The 21,462-nt window shown below is 39.1% G+C and overlaps 1 protein-coding gene across 1 annotated transcript in view; it reads left to right on the forward strand.

Annotated features, from left to right (window-relative positions):
• The window catches only part of ippk (inositol 1,3,4,5,6-pentakisphosphate 2-kinase), an 82,807-nt gene that overhangs the window by 50,676 nt on the left and 10,669 nt on the right, over nucleotides 1-21,462 (forward strand). The window contains exons 6-10 of the mRNA XM_060835494.1: nucleotides 2,762-2,851; nucleotides 4,103-4,161; nucleotides 10,547-10,619; nucleotides 12,199-12,478; nucleotides 20,800-20,950. Of these exons, the coding sequence (XP_060691477.1) occupies nucleotides 2,762-2,851; nucleotides 4,103-4,161; nucleotides 10,547-10,619; nucleotides 12,199-12,478; nucleotides 20,800-20,950 (653 nt within the window). The remainder of the gene's footprint in view (nucleotides 1-2,761; nucleotides 2,852-4,102; nucleotides 4,162-10,546; nucleotides 10,620-12,198; nucleotides 12,479-20,799; nucleotides 20,951-21,462) is intronic.

Genomic DNA, 21,462 nt, shown 5'->3' on the forward strand with positions numbered 1-21,462 from the left:
TGTAAAACTTGCAGTAATGGTAATCTGAAAAAATGGCATTTAGAGTTAACTTGAGAGAATTCGTAAGCGTTACAATTTAAGAGCAGCCCAGTGCTGGCTATGTTATGGATATGGGTGGAGGCTAAAAATATGCTGAGATTATATCTTAACTGAGTGTGTATTTGCTGAGAGAGGTAACTTGCAATTTGGAGCTGAGTGCTGAAACGGAAGTAGTGACTCCAGGCTGCAAGTGCTGGTGTTAGAAGTCTTCAGGGAATGAGGTCCGGAGATGTTCATTGAACTCATTGACAGTTCAGTGCAACAGAGAATGTAGTGAAGGAAGCTTCAAGCAGTATTTGTTTGATGCAGTTAAGAAAAAATGGTATTGAGAGAAATTGAGCAGTAGTTGTGTAAACTAACCATTTTATGAAAGCTAAAATTATACTGGTCTTTACACTCTTTGGAACAGTCTGGAGTCCGGGCCAGCATTGTCTCAGGAGAAGAGACTGAACTACCAACATAAGCAGCAGTCTGAGATAGAGATACTTTTTGAAGGAGCTTTAAAACCAAATCTTTGAAAGTGGACGTTTAGAACCCCTGGTAAAAGAGACAAAGTATTCATGTTTTTGTGTCACAGGGTTACTAATATTTAGATTGGATCTGTATTGATCATTTTGACCGTTTAAAATGAAGATCGTGGGATATTCAATCACAATTATTCTGTTAACTCATTCATCTTATTACTTCCGGATGTTAAAGTACCAGTTGCTTATGTTGTTCCCCTCCTGTTTTAAATTCCTCTGCAGCTCTGATGAGAGATCCTGAACCTACACTCTCTAGAAGGCAACTGCACTTTTGGAGCTTTGTATCCTGGCCACAGAACAATGTTTATTCCCTTGACTATATGATTCCTGATAACTACATTTTGCTTTTCCTGTACCACAATGCTATGGTCAATTTGCTTTTCCTCTCTACAGCCCCTGTTCTTGTCTACACAGGAAGCAAGAATCTCAAACCTGTTATATAGCTGCAAGAGCAGAGGCTTCTGCAGCACTATCTCCTGGATCCCTCTCAGTGCCTTGCTTGTAGTCACACCCTCCTGTCTCTGACCACACCTCAAATTTGACAAGGCTAATTTAAAGGCTTTGACAAGCCTCCTGAAACACAGCATCTTGGTATCTCTTCTCCCTCCCTGATGTGTTGCAGTGCTAGAAGTTCAGACTATAGTGCATGAGCTCTGAGTTGGAGTTCCTTAAATCATGAGCATTTGCTACAGATGTATTTACTATGAATTACAATGGCCCTGTGGTTGATCCTCGTGGCTCTCACCTAGTTGCCTCTTCAGCCTGAAAAGACCCATTCTTCCCAACTCTAATTAATAGTTAAATGGCAATCTTTGATCCATGTTCAAATTATCCCAGTGCTGTGAGAATATCTTGCATACTAAACTTTTATGTGGTGTCTAATTGATGCTTTCCTGAAATCCAAATATAATACTTTTGGTGCCTCTTTTCCACCTTTGCCTGTTCAATGCTCAAAGAACTCTAGTAAACAATGAGTTCCCCTTCAAAAAACCTTGCTGACTTTGATTGTGTTAAACTTTTCTAAATGTCCTACTTCGTTGTAAATAGATGCCAGTATTTTCCCAATGACAGATGTTAATCAACTGGCCTATCATTTTCCACACTCTGTCTCCCTTGTTGAACAGGGAATGCCACGTTAATAGTTCTCCAATTCCTGAAATCCAGTAAGTTCTGGAATTTTTTTTGACCAGTGACTTCACTATTTGTGTGTAGACAGGCAGGAGGCTGGAAGAACCCAGCAGGCCAGGCAGTGTCAGGATGTGCTGCCTGTCTACTTTGAACTCCAGCATTTGCAGTTTTTTGACTTTCACCATTTCTGCAGCTACCATCTTTAAAACCCCAGGATGAAGGCCATCAGGTCCTGGCCACTTGTCCGTCTTTAGTCGCAATACTTTGTCAATTACTTTGTCCCTTGTGATAGAGACTTGCATCATCTTTCCTCCTATTAGCATCATGTTTGTCTGTTATATTTTGGGATGTTTATAGTTGTCTTCATTGTGAAGACCAATGCAAAATATTGGTTGAAATTATCTGCCATTTGCTTTTCCACGCCTCTTAGTTCCCCAACAACAACCTTCAAGAATCCCACTCTTATTTCAGCTATTCTTTTTATATCCCCATAGAAGCTCTTCCTGTTTGTTTTTATACTACTGATTACTTTTCTCCTTTATTAATTTTTTAGTCATCCCTTCCTGATTTGTAAAATATTCTTAATCCTCAGCCTACCAGTGAGCTCTGTGCCTTTGAGTGCCTCTTTTTGAAGGGACACTCCTTGACTACCATTGTTAACCACAGATGGTTCTTTTTTCTCCATTGAGTCCTTCTTTTGACTGGAATAAGGTTTTGCTGAGTGTTAAGATTTGCTTAAGTAAAGAGCCTTGAGCTTTGTCTTCCTACCATTATTACACATCCTAGTTTTAATTACTGCTGTACTCTTTTATATTTATTTCCCACCTGTCATACTTAGGCAGCTACAGTACAGATTTTGTTTTTAATATACAGACATTTATTTGTGAAAGTCTAACTAATAAGCTGCTACTCAGCTCCCAGGGTTTTGGGAAATTCTGTGGGAGTATTAGTGAAAGCATTTGGTGTAGATCAACAAAACTTTACAGCAGAATTTATGTATACAGGAAAATTCTCTTGCAATTTAAAAAAAAACTGTCAGTGAAATAATCTGTCCTTTTGTTTACTTACAGCCTAAATGTGGATTTATCCCTTTCTCAACTCACATTACCAAGGATGTTAAGCATCGTGTGTGTCGCTATTGCATGCACCAACATCTGAAGGTATTGAATTCAGTTAGCTGCAAATCTCTTTTTATTTCCATGAGAAAAAAAAACTTGATGCGTTCAAAATTAATTTTTTAAATATTTGAGTTTCTCTCAACTATCAAGCTTTTGTGAAGTGTTTTTAATTCATAAATAAATTCATTTATTTTGTGTACATTTGCCATTTGCAAAGCCAAATAGTATTATGTAGTTTTATATTTGTAAATTTGAGTTCATTATAAAAGCTCATTCTTGAATCTGAATGTCTGCTTTGTCCAAATTTATGTTTCTACTCAATGCTGGGGATGTACCCTTTATCAGAAATTTGGATGATCATAAATGGAATGTAGGGATAGGACAAAAATATTTGCTACATTTCATTGCTCGAATTATTGGTTTGCCTTCAAACTGTGATTAAAATAATTTTATTAGGTTATGACTTGGATGTTGGGGAAAGTAGGAATGCATGAAGGGCTGATGCCCGAAATGTTGACTGTCCTGCTCTGCGGATGCTGCCCGACCTGCTGTGCTTTTCCAGCACCACACTTTTTGACTATGACTTGGATCTGTAAACTACAGAACAAATGTTTTAGTGTGATTCATTAAAAAACCAACATGGTCAATAGATTTTCAGTATTTTTTTCATGACTTTCAGGAGGAATCGGAAAACCTATAATTTAGGGTACATACAGAACTTGTCACCGTCCTGGATTGAAGCAAGTCAACCCAAATAAACTAGCAAACTTATTGAAAGATTTTTGAGCAATGGTTTGAACACCAGTAATGTTCCCATAGAAAATTTTGTATTTGATTTGTACCTTGCATCTGCACCAGACTTTTTTGTTTGGTGGAGCTGTTTGTATTAAGTTAGTTACTTTTGTTTTATACAGGTTAATCTGCTTTTAGAATACAGCAACGTAATTGCAATTGATCAAATGCATTTGACGCATTTTAACTTTCCCATTTCGATTAATCACAACCATTCCTCCGTCCACTCTGACCCAACCTCCCCTCCTTGCAACCCCCAGAGCATCTCCCCCTGCCGTCTGCCGGACATGATGGATGAAAATGCTTAGATTTTGTCATGTATTTCATCTGTAACTTAAAGTTTGTAATTCAGGCTTCTCTTTGTTGTACACCTGTACATTTTTTGAACTTGAATTATTTTCTGGTTTAAATTACACATATTTATCTTATTTAAGGAACTGACTCATATCTGCTATTTGACTTGAGATGTTTGGTCTAACTATGATGTTTCTTTTGCATTAGGTGGCTAATGGAAAATGGAAGAGGATTAGCAAATACTGTCCCCTCGATCTTTTCTCAGGGTGAGGTACAAATTTGAATAGTGAATGTTATAAACCTTGGCATCATAATCATGTATCTTTATGGAAAAAATAATGCATTAATCTGTGGTAAAATTGACAGCACTATGAATATTATTTAAAAATTTGGAATTAACCTAGTTGTAAACTACAAAAATGTTAATTCTTTTTGAAATTTTCATGATTTCTAATGTACCACTTAATATTGTGTAACTATTTACACACTTTTTTTGACTATGTAAATAGGATGTCTGAGTTACTTTTGCTCTCATCTAATTAATGACACAAGAAATATGTCAATGAGTGCCAATTCCTATCAACCATGAGGAGCGGATTGGCTTTTGGCTTCCTGCTTCTTCTCTCTTCCAGCAGAGGAGCATGTATCTTTATTGTCCTAAGTGCCACACACAGTTCATATCAATCTTAGAAGCATTTATGTAGGTTTATTAGGTGCAGTTTTGTCTATCTATGACACTTACATCAACTGTTAGATGGGCAGTAAAGAATTTTTTTATGACTTCTTGGTTGAGGTACTTTATTCAATAAGCATAACTATGATAACTAGTGAATAGCTTAGGCAAGACATGTGTTGTGATACTGAAGTACTTTATCTTTGCAGTTTGTAAATAATTCATGCTGGTTATTCAAACTGCCAGCAAACTTGAGTTTTGCCTTGAATATTATTTAAATGGGGGGAAAAAAACAAGCTACCAAACAGAGGGATTTGGGAGTTCTGAACAAAGTTCATTGCATAACAGGGAAGGCAAGTAGAATGTTGGCCTTTGTTTCCAAGAAAATGGAATATAAAAGGGAGGTCTTGCTGAAACTGTACAAGGCAAGAGTTGGACCATTGTTGGAATATTGTGAATAGGTTTGTGCACCTTGTGTAAAGAAAGATATACCAGCATTTGAAGCAGCCCGAGAAAAGATTCTCCAGGCTGATACTAGGTATGGGTGGACTGTTTTGAGGAGAGGTTGAGAAGAATGTGAGGCAACCGTATTGAAACATACAAGGTTCTTCGGAGACTTGACAGGTACATACGCAAAGGTTGCAGAAAAAAAACGGCAATCTATTCATTGCTCACACATCTGTGAGGATTTCTCCACTTCCTCGTCAGCTCCAATATAAACATCATACTGATCTATAACCCCTTCAGCTTTAGTGTGAGTTGTCGGTGCCAACTTAGTTAACTCCGTCTGTTTTCTCTGCCTCAATTAATGTAGACCTACACAGCACTTCTTTTGAATTATCGTCATTCTTAAATCGTTTTAGCTACCCTATTAATGTTACTGTGTGACCTAAGGTAATGGACTTTATTTTGTCATTGCTGTGGTCACTATGCATGATGGAAAATACCCAAAACTTGTACACTCAACTATTCTGTCTCTTTAGCCTCACTTGGATTTTGTGATTCTAAGCAAAGCTACAACTTTCACTCTGCCAAATCATTCCCAAGAGGTTAAGCAACTCCATCCAAAGGCAATTTCTTTATTGCCCAACAATCACTAGTCCAAACAGTGAGTCACACTCCATTTGAAATTTATACAATGGAGTCAGGAAAAAAGTCTCCACCTATCCCGTTTACCAACATTTTAGCTGACAAAGAACAGTATAGCACAGGAACAGGCCTTTCAGCCTCACCAGGCCTGTGCTGATGCATATTGCTTTTCTAAACTAATTTTTTTTTGCTTCTGCATGGTCTCTATCCTTCTAATCTCTCGCTATTTATGCATCTGTCAAGATGCCTCTTAAATATTATTTGTGTACCTGCTACCACCACATTTAGCAGCGCATTCCAGGCACTTAGCACCTTCTGTGTTTAGAAAGAAATAACTTCTCACATCTTGTTTAAGCTCCCCCTTTTACCTTAAATCTTTGTCCCCAGGCATTGACATTTCTACCCTGGGAAAAAGATTCCAACTATCCATACCATTCATAATTTTGTATCGGAAATCATTTTAGCTCAGTTGGCTCGATTTTTGGTTTACAGAGCAGTGTGATACCAACAGCATGGGTTCAATTCCCATCACCAGTTTGAGGTTACCATTAAGGACACTCCTTCTCAACCTCGTTCCTCGCTGAGGTCTGGTGGCCCTCAGGTTAAGTCACCACCAGTCGCTTCTCTCTGAGAGCAGTTTATATGATCTGGTAAGACTATGGTGACACAACAAAAAAAACCCCTCTATTTATCAGGTCTGCCCTCAGTCTCCTAACCTTCAAGAGAAAACGGACCAAAGTTTTTCAGTCTGCCGTCATAGCTCAGACTCTCCAGACCAGGTGATATCCTGGTAAATATTTTCTGTACCCTCTGTAGAGCCTCTACATCCTTCTGGTTATATGGTGACCAGAACTCTGTGCAATATTCTAAATGTGACCTTACTAAAGTTCTCTGCAGCTTAACATGACTTGATAATTTTTATATTCTATACTCTGACTGATAAAGGCAAGCATGCCACTTGTGTTGCCACTTTCAAGGAATTTTGGATTTGTACACCTGAGGAACGCCCTCTATGTAAATATATCTCCTGGTTCTGCTATTTACTGCATACTTGCCTCCTGAATTAGACCTTCCAAAATGCATCACCTTGTGTCAGGATTAAACTCCCATCTACCATTTCTCCACCCAGGTCTCTAACCTATCTATATCTATTGCTATATCCTCTGGCAATCCTCCTCACTATCTGCAGATCCCTCAACCTTTGTGTCGTCCACAAATTTACTAATTCACTTATACATATAGTACAAGCAACAGGAGTCGCAGCACTGATCCCCGCGAATACCACTGATCACAGATCTCCAGAAAAGCTCTGTTCCAGCACTGCTTTTTGTCTTCTGTGATCAAGCCAGTTATGTACCTTTTTATAGGTTCACCACAGATCCCACATGATTGCACCCTGCGATCTTGTCAAAGGCCTTGCTAAGGTCTATGTCGACCTCATCCACTGTTCTACTGTTATCAATCATCATTGTTATTTCTTTAAAAGATTCAATCAAATTTGTGAGGCACACACATCACCCCATACAAAGCCAAGCTGTTTGTCACTAATAAGTTCATACTTTTCCCAAACGTGAATAAATTTTGTCCCGAAGAATCTTCTCCTTTAGTTTTGCCAGCAATGACGTAAGGCCTTCCAGAGTTATCCTTGTTGCCCTAAAACAAAGGAGCAATATTGCTTATTCTCCAGTTCTGTGGGCCTTGTCTGTGAATAAAGGAGAAACAAAGTTTTGTACAAGGCCCCAGCAAATTCCTTCCTTGATATTTTGCGATATATCCCATCGGGTTCCAGGAACTCGTTAAAATTTTTCATATCGGCCAATACCAGCTACTTTCGTTCAACTCCTTAGAGGGAAAACTAAATAATAAATTAAAGCAGAAGTATGAGAGTTGTTCCTCTATACCCTTAGTATTGTTATGGGCTTCATTCGATGAAAAAGGGGTTATCTTCCCTCCAGCCGAAAGCCCCTTCATAATCCAGTTTACCGTATGTATTTCTGCAGCATTTACCTCTAGTCTTTCAGTTGCAGTTAAAGCTGCAATTTGACCTGTTCCATTTTCGTTTTGTGTTCCCTTTTGCATTCTTTCTCGTGAGTTAAAATAAGTTCCTATAGGTTTTCCTTCCAATTTTTATTACAAAAGTAACAGCTCTGATTTTGATTTTTGTTGCTACTCTCAGTACTTTCATTTTGATCTCAGGAAGAGAACATGAGTCATTCCCAGCTATCCATTCATGACTCTTGATTTTGCTTTCCTTGCACGCTCTCTTATTTTCTATCCATTACAAATTTATGTTGGAAAATGTTTGGTTTTATGAATCAGTCCTAATCATCAGTCATTATTGGTGCCTGTCTACCAGTTGCAAATCTTTTCCTCAACATGGATTCTTATTATGGAATAATTTCTCAAAGGGAATAATTTCTTGAACAGCTCCACTTGTGGTTTCAGCTTCTCATGCTCATATCCACCAATAATTTTGTTAACCCTTTGAAATTCAGTGTAGGTTTGCATTAAATTCTGTTTCCTTGCATTCTCGAGCCTTTGCCTGTGGTGCATCAGGCACTAAGTCCTATTTAACTACTTCAGTGCAGCATAATAATCTCAACACCCTTTGACAAGGAAACATAAATTTACCTGCTAAGTTGCATAGGCAAAAGTGAGGACTGCAGATGCTGGAAACCAAAGTTTTTAGGTTAGAGTGGTGCTGGGAAAGCACAGCAGGTCCCGCAACATCCGAGGAGCAGGATCTAAACTCTGGTTTCCAGCATCTGCAGTCCTCACTTTTGCCTAGCTGATTTTTTTTCCCCTGCTCCTCGGATGCTGTCAGACCTGTGCTAAGTTGCATGTCTCGTTGTCTTTTGCCCAATTCATTTGTACTGCCATTTTCTCAAGTGACATGAAGAATGCCCCTTCCTCCTTTTTCTCAACGTTTAGTAGGATTTGTACAATGTAAATATTTTTGCTGGACTGTGGATTACAACTCTTATTCTTCTCTCACCAGCGCCTGGATCAGCACTTGATGTTTCCTGTGTGAACTGCAGCACTTTTAGACTATATTCATGTACTCTGTCCCTCCGTCTGCTCTCTGTCCCCCTCACATTTGATTGTGGATATTTTTTTTGTACCTCAAATCCTTGATTGATCTGAGCATTTCCTTTGAGTTCTTTCACTTCACAGCAGGCACAGAAACTGGTTCACAAATAATAAAGTATTTGACTTGTGTGTTAAAAGCATCAGCTTGCAGCAACTTTCTTTAATCTCACGTTTTACTGATCAGAGAGTGACCCACATACCATCTCACTTCCAGAAGTCCCAGGGTTTCTCTCTGTATTGTTCACACCCATTGGTTTTCAGTTGCCAGTCAGAAAGTTGTTGTCAGGCTGATGATCTTTGGCATCTGCAACAAGTCATATTTACACCAGCTAATTGAAATTTGGCCAGCAGCATGTTAGCCAATCTACATGCATTCCTAGGTCTACAAACAATCTTACATACTGCTTGAAGATATTCCTTCCACAATCCATGGTTTTAAAATGGTAATTCTTCTATTTTAGTGCGCAAACAAAAATAAAATAACAGTTGTTACACATCAGCGATTGCAAGTTTAATGTTGTTGTTTCTAAGTTTTGTAAACACTGGATTTATTCACAGTGGGTCATTTCATTCAAGAAGATGTTGAGTATGACTGGTATTAAGTGACAGTGTAACATACCCATTTATTGTGTTGGGGTTAGAGAAAAGGTTGTATCACATGTGACTGACAAAGGTAAACTTTCATCGCAGTTTGTTTGCAGCCTTTGACGAGGCTGAGCATGCTTTCCTCCTCCAATACTTCTGTACTGTCATTCAGCAGCATGGCATTGCTCATATCTATCAAATTGTAGCCTGGGAATTAGCTGTAACAGCTGTAGATCCTACTTGCGCACCAATATATCTGGCTTCCTCCATTTATCTATTCATGGCACATCCTGTTTCTTCTGTATGTGCTGTCACTTGACAACCTATTGAAAGTCAGTGTTATTTCATCTATTTGCTGGCAACAACAAGGTGTGCTTCACTACTTATCTGACATTCAGTATGGATGAGCAGATATTTTTCTCAACTTAAATATTGGGAAAACTGAAGTCATTGCTTTTGATCCCTACTCCAAACTCCCATTCTCTAATTACAAAATCGGTCCTCCTTCCAAGCAACAGTTTGAGATTACCAACAGACTGACAGACAATCTTGATTTGATCCCAGAATGAGCTTTAGTCTCTTTTGTGCTATTACTAAAACTGCCTACTTGCACCTCCACAACATTCCTTGATTTTTACCTCTGTTCCAGCTCATTTGCAGCTGAGGTCTGTCATAACCTCTATAAATGAATATTCCAATGTTTTCTTGGCCAAGCCCTTCTATTTGGTGACCTTGCATGTCTGCATCTCTGTAATGCCTCCAGCCCCAGAGCCCATCAAGGTATTTATGCTTCTGGAATTGTAGTGCCTCGTGCAGTTCCAATCATAATTGCTCCACCATTGATGACAGTGCTTTCAATAGCCAAGCCTCAAACTCAGTAACTGCTTTTCTATGATTGTCTTCTTTTGCAACTTGTTTTCCTCCTTTTTTAAGACTTTTCTTTTAAGCCTTTGTCTTTTACCTTGTGGTCATCTGACCTAATTTTTACTTAGTGACTTATAATGCTTTGTTTTATAATGTACCTTGGGGTGTTGCATTACACGGAAGGAGCAAAATAAATAAATCCTTGGTCATCCTGTCAAGTTCTTTTTGCATTTACGTCTTGTTTTGCTTTTTTACAAGCTTAGGCTCACCTAATGGAAGCTACAGTTATCAGACAAAAAATATCTAGAAATGTTCAGTAGTCCACTTCTAAAATACCTAATGTTTTACAGGAATAAACAACGTATGTACATTGCCTTGAAAAGCTTGTTACAGGAGCCTCAGAACAACCTAAAAATTTTTAAGGTAATTACAGTCACTTTGTTTTGCTTAATGCTACTGAAAAGTGTATGAAAACTCTCTAATTTGTTCAACTTTAATGGAGCAGAATTTACTATTATCAGCAAACTAATGCCCCCTATTGGTTGTTTAAATTTGCCTTTGTCCTGTTAGAGTCAGGACAAAGCTTTTGAATAGCAGCTGTTCCAAAACTTTGGGTCACTTGAACCCTACATGAGCAATTGTATGTTTATTGATAATTCTTGGTCTTACGAGCAGTGTTGAGTCAGAGTGAGAGAGTGTCAATCTCCTTAATCAGTTGCAGAAGCAAAATCTAGAAGAGGATGGGATTTAAATAGGCAACGTGTTTTAAAACTGTAATACTAAGAAAAGCTCCAACAATAATTAATTAAATCTGAAGGATTTGGACTTTGTTTTTGTCAGTTAATTTTCACTGGCTGAGGTTGTTTGTCAGTAATTAGGATGACTTGTGTTCTCAATGTACTTAAACTGAAATGGCCCAAGTTTTTTCGACTTAAATGTATTCCCTTCTTTTATTCAGTTTTGTCAAACATTTCATACAGCATTTTATTGTGAGAAGTATTCCTAATGTTTCCTTCATTGAGCATAATATCTGCTTCCTTAATTGAGTATGTTATGTATGACCTGTTTTCCCTGAAATGCAACGTGGCAAAACTTTAATCTCATTAAATTTCTGAATCAATAGAAACAGTCTGTCTTTTTCATTTTCAGGAAAATTATAAAATTATACCATTTACATATAAAGCTATGAGCCACATACTGGAAAATAGGTTTAGAATAGTGGTTGATTTGACCAATGTGTACTCGTTGGCCACAGGGCCTTTATCTGTGCTGCAGGCCTCTGAGAGTCTCAGCCTTTTAGTATCTTTGCAAACTGCTGTTATTGCCTCTATGTAACTGTTTGCAATTACGGGGTGTCACACTGTTTCTCAAACTATTGTAAAGGTACTTATTTGGTTGTTCTTGCGTTTTAAAAACTACAGCTTTGACCAACATGTTCATCTAAAAGAAAAAAATTGTTTCAAGTTTAGCTGTTGAAAATGTTCACAATTCACTAAAATGAATATTGGGGCACTTGTTTGCATGATTTTTCTCTTGGAGAAACTGGTTTTCAATATTTTGTAATTCAAGTTTCATTGGCTATAACTTGAACACGTTGTCGTATTCTACAACAAAGCATGTAAAATGCAATTGCTCTTATTCAGGAAATGAAACCTAACATGCCTCAAATATGATGTCCGAGAAATTGTTTGATCATTTAACATTATTTTGGTAGCTGTTGATGTATTAACCACTGTTACTATTACCATTATTGGCATTGACTTCTCGGGTTCTTGTGGTGCAGTGGTAGTGTTCCTACCCCTGAATAGCCCGGGTTCAAGTCCCATCTGCTCCGGAGGTGTGTAATAACATCTCTGAACAGTATGATTAGAAAAATGTTGTCTTTTAGAAATGTGGCTTAATTTCTGCAGAGTAATTCAATCTTTTTTCTTCTCTCTTCTTCCTCCTTCCTCCCACACCCATACCCAACCCGAACCCTCTTCCCTTACTTTAATACATGAAGAATGGAGAGTTAATATTTGGCTGTAAGGATGACCAGGACTGCTTAATGGATCTGAATGAGCTAGCTAATCATTTGAAAGCTTACTTTTTCCCTGCTAATGGTGTGGTTAGTGGACCACAATGCACAAGAACTGTTATCAGTGAACTGATTCATGTGATAACAATAGCTTTGGTGAGCAACGTAAACAATTGCAAAACTGGTGATATGAAGAGAATAATCGTCTCAGAGGAAAGGAGCCACTGTGAAGCAAGTCATTTTTGCAAGGAAGTTTTAAGAAATGGTAAGTGTTATTTTTGTCAGCTTTTTACCCCAATGTATATCTGTGGATATTGTACGTATCCAGGATATATAATAACAAGCTAGTGTGATTGGGCCAAATTTTATAAGACGTCACAATCAGCAGGGGGCTGAAGGAAAATAGCCGCTTTGATTTTTTATCTGGGCATATCTCTACTTTCATTCCATAGGTAAGGGTGTCTCCCCCCTGTGTCGAATTTGCTTCATTGTTTGCTGAAGAAATTAATTTGTTTCTTGCCCTGTGAAAACTTGAGGTTTTGTTCAGGTTAGCCGTCAACAGTTGTTTAGTTTCAAATATGCTTGCACCGTTGGTGAATGAGTTAAGCATTGAGTCTTTCTTGAGAGATTTTGATCTTGAACTGCATTAGCTAAATCTAGGACCCACACCCGATTTGAAAGTATAACCCTGCATCTTACCAATCCGTCACAATTTACCTGAACAGTAAGCAGTACTGTATTTAATTTTAGTAACCTCTTTGGTCCATCTTTGGTTACACTTTGCGAAAACTGATTTGTGCAGCGAGCAGTGTTGTTAGAAGTTGTATTTTAATAGATTTGAAAATCAAGTGCTCTTGGTGCCAAAAAGGCCTTGATGTATTGACAGAGCTCTGTATTTTCACCAAATATTATTTGAACACTATGGAGCATGTTGATTGTGTGCTTCCAACAAAATATCATCAAACGGGCTGGTTAGATTCATTCTTCGTTCTCATTATGGTGAAGTCATTGATTACTTCACTTAATTCGATTTTTATATCACAGATTAACTAAGAAAGTCATCCCTGATTTTATTCTTCAGTATACTATCAGCTGCTTGGATTAATATTCATACTTCCACCAGTATGATTTTTTTCATCCTGCTTCTACCTGCACTAAATTTAAGCTTTGGCTTCGTATTTGAAAGTGACCATTTTCCATCGGAACAGGAAATGATACTGACTTATTAAATTATGGAAAGAAAGCTTTTGGCCATGAAAGTGCTGTTAGTTCATATTGAAAGCCATGTATTCTTGGGCATCACAGCATATTTTTTTTTCTGGTTCTTTGTCACAAAGGCACCCCCTACCCAGTTTGTGCTTTGGTCCTGACTGAAATCTGTCATAATTGGGAGAGTTGTCCCACAAACCTGTTGAACAATATTTCCAACAAATCATTGTCTTTAATGCCAATGTCTCAGACTCCAACATCACTATTCCTGAATGTCCTGCTGGCAGGACAGACTCACCAGAAGTGATGGTGGCACAATACTGTACAGGCCGAACTGCTAAAGTTAAATCTTGACCCTTAATGTCTTGTGGCCTCAGGTCAGATGTGGACAAGGAAATCTCCTGGTGATTACCACTTATTGCCGTCCCTCAACTGATGAATTTGTACTCTTCATCTAAGTAGTGTATAATATGGAAACATTGAGGGTAGTAAGGCCACAAAAAAATACTTGATGAAAGTCGTCGTCTTCATGAGAACTGACTTGGTCTGACCACTGCTGATTAGGCTGGATAGGCCCTGAAGAATGTACTGACAGAAAGTGATGGGAGAACAAACTGGAGGGAAAATTGTGCTTGATCTCATCCCCAAAAACTTTTCTGTTGCATGACTGTATTGGTAGGTGTAACCATTGCGCAGTTTTGGTGGCGATGGACCTGCTTCACAGTAATGAGGCCTTGCATGATTTGTGGCACTGCCACCGTTCTTAAAAGGATAGTTTTACAACAGATCTAGCATCTTAAAACTGGACATTTATGGCTATTAGTAACAGCAGTTTGTAACCTCATAATCAGGCAGGTGGAGTGAGCTGATTGTAAGAGAGCATGCCAGCATCAATTGTCACCATTGTTGATAATGAGAAGATTCTGTGTCACTGATCATGGGCTGTATGGGTTCTTGAAATGGTGGCTGAGCTCAATCTTGGACCACACATTTGGCAGATGTTCCCGGGAGATGGAATTGGTCCTTTGCCTCAATCGCTGACGTTGCTTTTTCATGCCTTTCTTAGTGCATCCTTAAAAATACAGTGCCAGTTTGGTGAAGCTGCAACACAGGATCACATGCTAAACTTTGGAAACAGCATGCTGTACACTGTACAAAACTATCCCATAATCAAGTGATGATATCTGAGTTCTGCAGTCCTGCCACCAGTCTTGAGTTATAATAAGCAATTAGAAAAAAGCTTACAATATGAATTGAGAACAGGAGTAGGACATTTGGCCCTATGAGTATGCTCAAACATTCAGTAAGATTATGGCCAATGAGATTTCAACCTCACATTCACAATCTTGCATACCCCTGATGAGTTTTCAGCACCTAGTTTTAGATTCTCCCATAAAAGGCAACATTGTTTCCAAATCTATCCTGTCAATATCCTTCAGAATTTTTCAAAAAAAAAGTCCACCACTTAATCTTCTAACCTTCACTAGATACAAGCCCAGCCTATTTAACCTTCTCTTATAAGACAATCTGCACATTTCCAGATATTAATCTAGTAAAACCTTCATTGAATTGCATCTTATACATTTGCATATTTTCTTAAATAAGGGTGACCAATACTGTGCATTATACTCTCAATGAGGTCACACAGGTGCACTGTATAATTGATGCATAATCTTGCTACTTATGTATTTGATTATCTTCATGAGTTAATAATATCAATTTCCTAATTGTGGTTATGAGGAAGGGTCACTCAACCCAAAACATTAAATGATTTCTCTCCACAGATGCTGAGCTTTTCCAGCAATTTCTGGTTTTGTTTCCTAATTACTTGCTTTACCTTCAGACTAATATTTTGCAATTTGTATGTGAAGACACCCAGATCCCTCGGCATCTCAGAGCTCAGCAAGATTTCACCTTTTCACATGCTTTTTTCATTCCTCCTGCCAAATGGACGCCTTCACATTTTCCCACATTATGCTTCATTTCCAACATCCATGTCCACTTAACTAGTATGTTTTGCAACCACCTTGTGCCATCTTTGCAACTTTTCTACCTATCTTTGTGTTATCAACAAATGTTGCCATCATAGCACCTGTTCTTCTTTAAGTCTATAATTTGGAATCCGTTGAGGTCACAACATTGATCCCTGTTGCATAACATTCATTTTATCTTGCCAACCTGCAAAATACCTATTTCCACATCCCCTCTGATTCTTGATAGCCAGGCAATCTTCTATGCACTACAGTGCCTCCACCACAGTATATTTTGATGTAGCACCATATCAAATGCATGAAGGTAGTGTTGCCATGTGTCTACTGGCTTTGTCCTTTTCGATGCAAATGGTTGTGGGCTTGGAAGATGCTGTCTAAGGATCTTTGTTGAATCTCTGCAGTGCATCTTGTAGATGATACACACTGCTGCGACTCAGCGTTGGTGGTAGAAGAGGTGAATGTTTGACATGTAGTGCGTATTAAACAGGCTACTTTGTCCTGGATTGTGTTAAAGGTCTTGAGCGTTTGAACTAAATACAAGAGTTACTGTCATAGTGAATAGAGTATGGTGATGGAAAAAGCACAGCAGGTTAGGTGGCATCTGAGGAGCTGATGAAGGATCCTGCCCAAAACATTGAACTATCCTACTCCTCAGATGAAATTGAGAAGAAAGTTTTAATCGAAGATCGTTTACTGTATCAAATCACCATGACACTCCTTTTGGCTATAAGTTCTGTGAGCATGATCTTAACCTCCATAGCCACCTGATGCAGGAGCAGTACTCCAAAAGCTAGTGCTTCCAAATAAACCTGTTGGACTACAACCTGGTGTTGTATGATTTTTTTTAACTTTGTATGATTCTGATTTTTTTTTTCTTATTCATTTATTCATGGGTAATGGGCACTGCTGGCTTGGCCAGCATTCAATATCCATCCTTCTAATTGCCCTTTGAGAAAGTGGTGGTAAACTGCTTTCTTACACAGTTGCAATTCAATTGAAATTAGACCCACAATGATGTTAGGGTGTTTCAAGATTTTGACTCAGCGACAGCAAAGGCATGGCAATGTGTTTCCAAGTCAGAATGATGAGCGGCTTACAGGTAGTGGTTTTTCCATGTAGCTGCTGTCCTTGTCCTTCTAGGTGGAAGTAGTTGTGAGTTTGGAAGGTGCTGTCTGAGGATATTTGGTAAATCTTGTAGATTATATATAAATTGCTGCTACTGAGCACAGGTGGTGGAGGTAGTGAACGTTTGTGAATAAAGCGCCCAATAAAAGAGTTGCTTTGTCCTGGATGATGTCAAGATTCTTGAGTGTTTGAACTGAACAGGAGAGTATTCATTGAATTCCTAATTTGTGCCTTGTAGATGGTGGACAGACTTTAGGGAGTCAGGAGATGAACTGTTTGCTGCAGGATACCTCAACTCTGACCTATTCTTGAAGACACAGTTTGTCCCAGCTTGTCTAGTTCTGTTTTGTCATTGGTTACCGTCAGGATGCTGGTTGCAGGGGTTTCAGTGATGATTATGCCACTGAATGTCAAGGGGTGGAAGATGTTTTTCTCTCTTGTTGAAGATGTTCTTTGCTTGCACTTGTGTGGCATGAATATCCCATTTTCCTGAGATCCTCCCTCCTTTCCATTTCCCAATTGTTATCGATGCTTCTGGAATGTTGATTGCTGCCTCCATGCCAGAGGATGCAATATACCTTTTCAAGTCCTCTGCTATTTCCTTATTTTTCATTATTAATTCTTCATCCGTTCTTAAACGAACCAAGTCTTGATTTGTTAGCTCTTTCCTTTAAATATTCATTGCAAGTCTGATCAGCTGTTTTTATAATCTGGATAGCTTTCTTTGCATTCTAACCTTTCAGTGTGTATTAACTTTTTTTGGTCGTTCTATGCTGTTTTTATATTCTAACTTTCTGACTTGCCTATTTTGTACAATTCTTATTCTGCATATATGTTACTAATGGCATTGGCAGCACAGTGGCTCAGTGGTCAACATTAATGTCTGTCAGTGCCAGGGACCCAGGTTCGATTCCAACCTTTGGACTGACTGGAGTTTGCACATTCACCCTGTGTCTACGTGGATTTCCTCTGGGTGTTCCAGTTTCCTCCCATAGTCCAAGGCTGAGCGAGTTAGGTGGACTGGGCATGCTAAATTGTCCATCGTGACCAAGGATGTGAAGGTTAGATGGGTTGGCCATGGGAAATGTAGGGTTATTGTGATAGGGTAGGGGGCATTTCTGAGTGGAATGTTCTTCAGAGGGTTGGTGTTGACTTGAAGGGCTGAATGGCGTGTTCTCACACTGTCAGGATTCTATGATTGGTGGGACTAGAAAGGAGACTTTGCTGGAATATTTTAAACGGTTAAGAGCTAAATTAAGAAGCAGAACCTCCAAGGTGGTAATCTCTGGATTACTACCTGATCCATGGACAAATTGGCATAGGACAAATCAGGTCAAGGAGATAAATGCATTGCTCAAAGATTGATATGGATGGAATAGCTTTTAGTTTTTGGGGCGCTGGCATCATTACTGAGGTAAAAGGGAACTGTTCAGGAGAGATGTGTTTGAATTGGACCATACTGGGATTAGTCCTGATGAAGGGCTTTTGCCCGAAACGTCGATTTTCCTGCTTCTCTGATGCTGCCTGACCTGCTGTGCTTTTCCAGCATCACTCTAATCTAAACACTGGGATTAGTCCAGAGTCAGACCTACAGCACAGAACACAGGCGTTTGACCTGTTGTGTCCATGGCATTCAAAAGCAGCTGCCTAGCTATTTAAATTCAATTTTCCAGCACTTAGTCCATAGCTTTTATGCCTTGGCTTTTGCCTGTACTGCCATTGAGTTCCAGATGCAGGCCACCCTCTGAATAAAACATGTTTTCCTCATTGTTGTCCTGGTGAATCAAATAACTAGGGCTGTAGAGAGGGCTTGTACCTAATTTTTGGGGAAGGGCATGGTTTGGGAGCAATGTTACACCTGTGGCAATCGAGCTTCTCATTGTTACCCCAGGAAGGATAGCAGGATTAAACCAGGAAATTACAGGCCTGTGAGCCTCCCTTCCATGGTCGGGAAATTATGGGATAAGATTCTGAGGGACAAACTCTATACACATTTTGAAGCAAATTGACTTACTGATAGACAGTGTGGTTTTGTGAGGAAGATCATGCCTTACCAACTTCAGTTTTTTAATGAGGTGACAAATGATCGAGGGAAAAGCAGTTGATGTTGTTCACATGGTACAGCCTCATGGCAGACTGGTACAAAAGCTGAAGTCACATGGTATTGGGTGAGCTGTCAAGATGGATACAGAACTGATTTAGTCATAGGAGGCAGAGGGTAGTAGTGGAAGGATGCTATTTTCCAACTTATTTGACCTTCCAAATGCATCACCTCACATTTGTTTGAATATTGAATGTATCAGTATAGGTTTGAAGAGTTGAAAAGCTTGTTCCTGTGCTGTATTTTCCTTTTTGGTAATTAGGGATGGGCAATAAATTTAGCCTTTGTCAATGATAAGGATTTGGATTGAACATAGGGTGAAAATTTGAAGATGATCCCAAAGTTGGTGGGTGTAGTGGACAGTGAAAAAGGTTACCTTAGAGTATAACGAAACCTTGATCAGATGGGCTGATGGATTCAGGAGTGGCAGACGGAATTTAATTTCGATAAATGAGACAAATCAGGGCAGGATTTGTACAGTTAATGGCAGGGCACTGAGGAGTGTTGCTGAACAAAGAGATTTTGGGGTGCAGGTTTGTAGTTCCTTGAAGGTGGAGTTGCAGGTAGACAGGATAGTGAGGAAGGTATTTGTTGTGCTTGCCTTTATTGGTTAGTGCACTGAGTACAGGAGTTGTGTTGTCGTGCTGCACGTTGTACTGGACTGTATATTATTAGCTGTACTGGACATTGGTTAGGCCAGTTTATGAATTCTACATACAATTCTAGTCTCCCTGTTATAGGAAGGATGTTGTCAAACATGAAAGAGTTCAGAAAAGATTCACAAGGATGTTGCCAGGCTTGAAATTTTTCAACTATAGAGAGAGGCTGAATAGGCTGGGACTGTTTTACCTGGAGCATCGGAGGCTGAGGGTTGATTTTCTAGAGGTTTCTAAATCATGACGGGAATGGATAGGGTGAAGAGTCAAGGGCTTTTTTTCCCCAGGGTAGAGGGCATAAACTTATGGTGGGAGAGGAAAGATTTAAACGGTACCTAAGGGACAACTTTTTCACGCAGAGGGTGGTGCGTGTAAAGATGAGCTGCCAGAGGAAGTGGTGGAGGCTAGTACAATTGCAATATTTAAAATGCATCTGTATAGGTTTATGAATATAAAGGGTTTAGACGGATAAGGACCAAATTCTGGCAAATGGGACTAGATTAATTTAGTTTATCTGGTTGGCATGGGCGAGTTGGACTGAAGGGTCTGTTTCCATGCTGTACAACTGTATTACACAATGATGTTCACATTCCATGAATAAATGAAAAAAGATTGAATACAGTAGTATTAAATGATGTATCAATTTGTTCTTACACTGTTACTATATTCTTGGTCAGGTGTTCCCAAAATGGTGGTTGTGAACCTCCGGGATCGTATAGTGAGCAATTGGGTTTGTGAACAAATGTGGCAGCTGTGACAGGTTTGGAGCAGAGACATGGATGTAAGAGCCTGTGAATTGATTGTAAGGCCCTCCTTAAATATGTGCCTTATTTTTGGCTCTGGGTCTGGCCAAATTAAATGAGGCACAGTGGGCTCAGTGGTTAGCACTGCTGCCTCACAGCACCAGGGATCTGGATTTGATTCCATGCTTGGGCGACTGTCTGTGTTTGCACATTCTCCCTGTGTCTGTGTGGGTTTCCTCCAGGTGCTCCAATTTCTTCCCACAGTCAGAGTTATGCAAGTTTGGTGAATTGGCCATGCTAAATTGCCCGTAGTGTTCAGGGATGTCTAGGTTATGTGCATTAGTCAGGGAACGTGTAGAGTAATAGGGTAGGGGAATGTGTCTGGGTAGGATACTGTTTGGAGGGTCGGTGTGGACTTGTTGGGCCAAATGGCCTGTTTTCACACTAGTGATTCTATTCTACTCTGTATGACTGAGTCCCACTCACTGACACTAACAGTCTGCAAAATATTTGATGTTTGTGTTTTTCTTTCCTATAGTATAGCTATGAAATGAAGGATGTCCATTTTCCACTTAGAGTTACAAACTTTCAGTTAAATTTTATTAGGATGAATGATTAGATGTAAAATGCACATAACATTTGATGCAAGACCATTAAAATCTAACTCCAACTTGAAAACCGATTTCAGATATTTTTATTGAATATATATTATGGATAACAATGTATTTTTCAGTAATACAGAAATGATTCCTTGCTTCCAGGTATTCATGTTGTGGAAAATTCTGGCTTGCCGAGAGGTTGTGTTCTTTCTCGGATCCTTCAAGTACAGATGCTTGATATGATGGACATTGACGGAATCTATCCTTTGTACCTGAGAGTTCAACAGCATATAGAAGAATTTCCAACAGACAGGTTAACTGGACTTGTTATGTGATGCAATTCTAGAAGTATATGAAAATAGGGATGGGACAATATGTACCATGAACGTAACCAACGTATCAGTTCAATAACACTTTACAACATTAGTTAGCTCTGCAGTGTAGATTGACTTCAACAGGATTCAATTCCCACCCCGGCAGAGGTTTTCTTCCTTGCCTGAGGCTTTGTGACCCACCAGTCATCTCTCTGTCTCTAGTGTGAAAGTGTCATATGCTCTGGTGGTGACTATGATGACTTTGCCTTTACTTTTAGAACATTTGATGAATTAACTGGAGATTTGTTATCTTACAATACCAGTAAATGTTGGTTGGAGCAGAAATCCTTTCTGTGGAATGGGAGTTGACACTGTCTGTCTCTCTCTCTCTGTCTGTGTGTCTCTCTCTGTCTCTATCGACCAGGTGTTTTTATCTCCTTTACATATCTAGCTTATGTTGTCAAAAAATCTAATGTTATTCCAAAAGCAACCTTTTCCATATTGTGGCAAA

Source organism: Hemiscyllium ocellatum, chromosome 14 (assembly GCF_020745735.1).
Source record: "Hemiscyllium ocellatum isolate sHemOce1 chromosome 14, sHemOce1.pat.X.cur, whole genome shotgun sequence".
Taxonomy (NCBI): domain Eukaryota; kingdom Metazoa; phylum Chordata; class Chondrichthyes; order Orectolobiformes; family Hemiscylliidae; genus Hemiscyllium; species Hemiscyllium ocellatum.